Genomic DNA, 6,000 nt, shown 5'->3' with positions numbered 1-6,000 from the left:
TCTTCGCAGTTTTACATCGAGGACCGGGCGAGCAAGCTACGCAAGATCGAGAACAGCAACCCAAACGGGTATGTTCGGGAGTACATGCCTTGGGAGACGAAGCCATCTACGCCGAAGTCATCAACGACGTAGTGGCGGGTGGATCGCCAACATTACAGAGCTCGAGGTAAGAACGGAGCGGAGAGAACTCATCGCTTCTTCTTTTCCCCTTTCTCTCCCTCTTGGTGTGTGTGTGTGTGTTCGCCGCCTCCGGTTATCTCAGCTGTCCTCTCTCTGCACTTGTTTCCAGGTCTTTGTTTTTCCTGCTGCCTTCTCCCCATGGACGTGTAAGACGAGGCAGTGAGACGCATGGCCCCATTCGACGACCGGGCGGTTCGTCCTAGACGACCAGGGCTTAGCTGTGGTGCTGCAGAGGTGTGGGTGAGGCACAGTTGTACGCGCATATTTATTGACTTGACGGTGGCAGCGTGGCACCCTGAGGAAGAAATCATTTTCTTTGTTGTATTCTTCTAATGGCAGAGGACACCTCGGCACGTGGCATCCGAGGGCCCAGTGCCCCCCGCGCTGTGTGTGAGGGGGAGCCAGGCAGCTCTCCCTGCCCCTGCCCCTGCCAATGCCGAAGGACCTCTGGTGGTGACGGGGGCAAGTGCCTACGACGGGAGGAGGCCAGGGCGGTGCGTCGCTGCTGACGCCTGTAGCCGTGTCGTGGACGGCGAACGCGCTTGTGCCATCCCCATGAGAGGAGTGCCCGCGCGACTCGGACGCATCGCAGCTCTCCCTGGCTGTCTACTGGCGGGGATGCCGTGCTGCCACCGCGAGGGGTGCGCCAGGTAGCGGCCGGCGTGACGGGAGCGGCTGCGGGGCGGCGACCTGCGGAGCGGGGGCGGGTGGACTTTGAGGCCGGGGTCGTGCTCCGGTGACTGAGTTGGCGCATTGCCGTAACGCGTGCGCCCACGGCTGCTTTGCGCCGGGTGATGGGCCTGTGGGAAGGTAGGGGATGGAGTGAGGCTCAGTTCCTACTTTACGGCAGCAAATCGAGACATGGAGACGTTTCTTTCTGTGCTTCTCCGCTTTTCTTCCTTGTAGAAGGGGAAGTCTCGTGCTCACTTGCTCACTGTTCTTCTCTCACTCCTCTTCCGTCTGCTCTGTTTCTCTTCTTCTTCCCCCCATTCTCGTGATGCGTTGGACCTGATCGCACTGTCTTCCCTCCCTCTCTCTCTGTTGGTATCGTGATGGTGAGGCTTAGGAGTGAGGAAGAAAGGAAGGCAGAGAAAGGCGAACACAAAAAGACAGAGTTCCGCACAGTTCGCATAGCGCATGCATGTGTGTTTGTGTCTGCATTCATTCAGGCTCCGGTGAGGAGTTTGGTTAGCAGTCTGACAGGGAGTGGGTGAGGAGTACCTGCTCTGCCCTTCTCTCTTCCACACCTTTCGGCTCTTCCCTCCTCTCCAGTGCCCCATTCTGCGTTGGTGACTGTGAGTCTCGATTATCGGCGCTCGTTTTCGGATCCGGCATTCGACCGTATCGTTGTTTTCATGCCCCGGTCTATTGATGAGGCGCATTGTTGTCCCCGTGAATCCTCCCGCCTCTCTCCTCATTCGTTTCTCTCTAGGCTCTGCGCGAGCAGATGTTGGCCTGTGCGTTGTTTTTAGGTACTCGTCGTTGTCGAGCTTATACGGCCTAGGAGAAGCTGACGAGGAGGAAGTCCTGCCCGTGAGTGTCTCCATTTCCTCGCCCAAGGCCCTCCCCTGCTGCTGGGTGACACCATCAGGCTTCCGCTCAAACAACTGCCCAGCAAGAGTAGTGGCGAAGGACACACCGTACGTCATCGTTTCTCACCACTGGATGGTCTCTTTAGGCTCTCTGTTGTCCCGCTTAAAGGATTTTGCCGAAACAAAGGGCTTCGTAGTGGGAGCACACGTGAAGAGCTTCTTTCCACTCCCTAATAGACAAGGAAGAGAGTCATTGGTGAGACGTGAAAATGGCTCTCATCTGCGGTATCAGCTCAATGGCGATGATTAGCCTTATCGTGCTCGTGGTACAGAACAGCCTGCTCGTTGTGATGACCCGCTTCTCACGCACGAACGTTGATGCGGTGTATAACTACCACACCTCTACCTTAGTCATGAACCAGGAGATTCTCAAGATGATTGTGTGCCTGATCATCTACGGGCTCGATGATGTGTACAAAAAACACCAGCATGATGCCGTCTCGACAGATCGTATCAGCAACACCGCCCATCAAGTGGTGGGGTTTGAGGTCTGTGTGCCGGTAACCCGGGACGGTAGGGTTCGCGACGTGGAGCACAGTGCCTCTCAGTCAGAGGGTATAGAGGCTCTGTCATATCTCGGTAAAGGGACATCGGATGCGCACATCTCCTCAGCGATGCTTCTGGAGGCTATGGCGGTGGGTGACGCCGCTGTAGAAAGCGCCTGTCACGTGACAGGCGATCTCGGTACCAGCCACAACGCATCGAGAGTAGTGAAGATGACGAGCGCGTATGGTAGTCGCACCGCTTTCTGCGTCGCAGCATGGTTTGTGAGACAGGTGCGACACTTGCTTCAGTCGACGTCTTTGGCTCAACCGCGCCACTCGTCGGCTTTGGCGGGCACACGAGCGTGTGTCTCTGATAAATGGCGCAGCAGCGCCGATGCCCTTTCGGCGTTGCGCAGTCATGGTGTCTGCGTGCTTTACAGGCGCATTCACGCCCTCTGCTCCCTCTACTGCTCCATGCTGTACACTTCGGTGTGCAAGCGCGACACGCTGAAGCTGTTTCTACCAAGCTTCCTGTTTAATATGCAGAACTTCTTGATCTTTATAGGGCTCTCAAACCTCGACGCCGTGTCCTTCCAAGTCTGGTCGCAGACAAAGCTACTATCCACTGCCATATTTTCCGTTTGGCTGTTGGACCGCAAACTATCGCTGATGCAGTGGCTGTCGCTTGTCGTGCTGACTGCTGGGGTGCTCGTTGCGCAGCTCGGGGCATCGGCGGCTGGTATAGGAATGCGTCCTACGGATGCTCCACACGTCCCGTACTCCACGAAGGCCCCTGGCCTTAGCGGTGCTAAGGAGCTGCACGCCGACAAGAGCAACGAGCCGTCAAGCAACGCGCTGATCGGAATTACCGTGTGTACGTTGTCTGGCTTGTCGTCCAGCTACGCTGGCGTGTACTTTGAGAAGGTTGTTAAGACGACGAGTCCTACCTTGTCGATGCGAAACATCCAACTCTCGCTATTTGGCATCCCGCTCGCGTTTGCTTCTATGATGATCCTCGACGTCTTTCCGAACTGGTATGCGAGCGCTCAGTGCGGGCAACGCGTGCACTGGAACATATTCTCCACACCTGTCATGGGGACAAGCGCGATTGGCGGCACCAAGGCCCACTGCCCCGTGCGATCGTTTTACTTTTGGCAGCGCTACGATGAACCCTTGACATGGGTGCTGGTCTCTATCCACGCGCTTGGCGGTCTGCTGGTTGCCGTCGTTGTAAAGTACGCGGACAACATCTTGAAGGGCTTCGCGAACGGCATCGCCGTGACCATTAGCGGGATGATGAGCTCCGCCCTCGAGGGGTACGAGCCCAGCTTGGCCTTTGTGCTTGGTTCAGCGCTCGTGATTGGGTCGAGTATTGCATTTCACAAGTTTGAACCGAAGGGCTAGGGCGCTGAGGCTGACTATGAAGGATAGGGAAGATGGTGGTGGTATAGGGAAGGGTGAAGTGCGGAGGAGACGCATGCTTGTGCTGCCCAAGTGTGTATGTCTATGCATATATCGGTGAATGCGCCTTCACACCCATTTTCCTTTAGGTAACTTTAGTCCTGTTCCCATTCTAAGTCATCCACCGTGTCTTTTTAAAAGTCTTCCTCATCTCTCCTCCCTCCCTCCCTCCCCCCTCGTCACGTTCTTCTCTTTTGGTCATCCATACCATATCAGCTCATGCTCTGCACAGCTTCTGCCCTTGCGGGCATGCAGATGTGTAAATGCGCGTCCACATTTAGCGATTCCTCTCTTTGCCCTCGCCGTAGGCGAGGGTAGGGGCCGAGGTGTGGTGGGTGAACAGTTCATAACACACCCGTGGAGGTCTTTCGACGACGGCTGTCTAGTATAGGGAGGGGGGTGGCTGTGGTGGTTGTGTTCGGCTTTAACAAAGCGAAGAAAACCAACCACACCCACAAAAAAGAGGAGGGCGCAGCAAAGGGGAGTTCTTTGGCTCCCCTTAACTCTCTGCCTTGATCTATGCCATTCCTTTTCTCTGCCTCGCGCGCTTGTCTCTTTGCTGTTTCCTCTTGTTCGTTCGGCTGCCCCTTCCCCGCCCCCTCCTCTCTCCGTGCGTGTGCCTTCGCGTTGCTCTACTTTCCTTCTCACTCTTCGTTTCTCAGCTGTGCGCTTCGTTTGGTTCTTTCATTTCAGCTGCTTGTGTTCTCCACTGAACCCCCCCCTCTCCCCCCACACCCACCCACACACACAGGGGCTCTCTCCCCCCTTTTTTTCCCTCCTCGTTGCCGACGCGTCTGGACTCCTTCTGCGTCGCACCGCAACGCTTTCCGCTTCATTTGTCTTTCCTCTCCGTCTTGAGGCTGCCCTTTCGCCAGCCGCTGTTGTCGGTGCCTCTGCCTCGTATTCCCGGAGGATGTCGCCTCTACCCCCCGCGCGTGGTATCTCTCAGGGGTTTCGTATCCACTCGTTCTAGGCCACGCCAAAGGCGAGCGGCTGGCTCTCGTGCGCAGCCGCGGTGTCTTCATCGTGGCCGGAAGACAGGGGGTGGCGCTCTGCCAAAGAGACTTGCGGTCATGGTCAAGCTTGGGTGCGCGCACTACAGATCAGGTCCGTTACTCACAGGCATTCGTCCCACAACACAAGTGCAAGAATACCGCGCAGGCGAGGCAACTCTCCTGTCACCTCGCCCAGTCCCGCACGGGTACCTGACCGACACACTTTGGATTCCCGCAGCTGAGGGTGACAGCCACTGGGAACATGGCGTGCCGATGGTTTGCCGCCTGCTACTCCGCTAGCGGTGTGTCACCTCCTCCTCTCCCCACCCCTACCAGAGCCTAGGCCTCCTCCCGCCTCTTTTCGTGCAATGAGGGCGTCCGACTCGGAGTGGTGCCCGCTGCGCCAACACGAGATCTGCGGATCGTTCAACGCCCGGCACCCACCTCATTTCACGCTGTGGTGTGATGAGGCCCATCTTGCTCGTGCTGGATGGGCTTCCTCCGCCGGGCGTCTATGGCTGCCCCCCTCTGTGCCCCGTGGGAACGACAAGTCATGGGCTCCTTGAGCGGAGGCACGTGCCTATGCACAGGCCCCTTCCGCCTGACCCACCCACTGCTGTCAAGGGCGTGCGTCTTCCGGAGACGGCGGGGTGCCCGTGCCGTCACAGACTCATGGAAACGTCCCGCCTGCCGCGCCGCATGTGGGCAAGCCATCCAGACACGCCCCCGGCGGCGTTGGCAGAAACAGAAGAGGCAGGCAGCAGGCACCTTCCCCCCGACAGCCACGCCGTCCTGACACAGGCCCCAAGCGCTCCTCCGCCATGCACCTGGTGCACCCTCTACTAGCCTTCCCGACAGGCGTCACCGCTTCTGTCCTCGAGCAGGACCCTGAACGCTACTCCCCTGTGTCGAGGCGCGCAGCCCACCCGAGTCCGTCTGGCGCCGATCGCGCCCCACGTCTGCGGGGGAGGAATGAGGCAGGGTGAGACGGGCCCGCTAGGCGCGTGGCCGGAGTCCGCGGCAGACGGTTCGTTCCAGACGACCAGGACAGAGCTGCAGTCCAGCAGAGGCATGGGTGGGCTGTGGTCGTACATGCGTGTGCGTGCTGACTTGCTCGTGGTGGAGGTGTGTCTTGTTTTTTTTCTCCATTCGTCCATTTCACTGCCATAAAACACACGAGTCGAGCCCCACTCTGCGCCCGGGGAGTGCCACAGGCCCATCACCCGGCGCAAAGCAGCCGTGGGCGCACGCGTTACGGCAATGCGCCAACTCAGTCACCGGAGCACG

General features: G+C 58.3%; 1 protein-coding gene across 1 annotated transcript; it reads left to right on the top strand.

Moving 5' to 3' along the window:
• Positions 1-1,981: 1,981 nt before the first annotated feature.
• On the top strand, positions 1,982-3,661 carry LPG5B (UDP-galactose transporter; the record flags this gene model as incomplete). The annotated part of the gene is made up of 1 exon (XM_001563916.2): positions 1,982-3,661. The coding sequence occupies one exon, from the start codon at positions 1,982-1,984 to the stop codon at positions 3,659-3,661; it is 1,680 nt and encodes a 559-aa protein (XP_001563966.1).
• Between the last annotated feature and the right edge of the window lie 2,339 nt (positions 3,662-6,000).

Source organism: Leishmania braziliensis, chromosome 18 (genome assembly GCF_000002845.2).
Source record: "Leishmania braziliensis MHOM/BR/75/M2904 complete genome, chromosome 18".
NCBI classification, from domain to species: Eukaryota; Euglenozoa; class Kinetoplastea; order Trypanosomatida; family Trypanosomatidae; genus Leishmania; species Leishmania braziliensis.
This window is presented reverse-complemented; position numbering and strand designations above follow the sequence as displayed.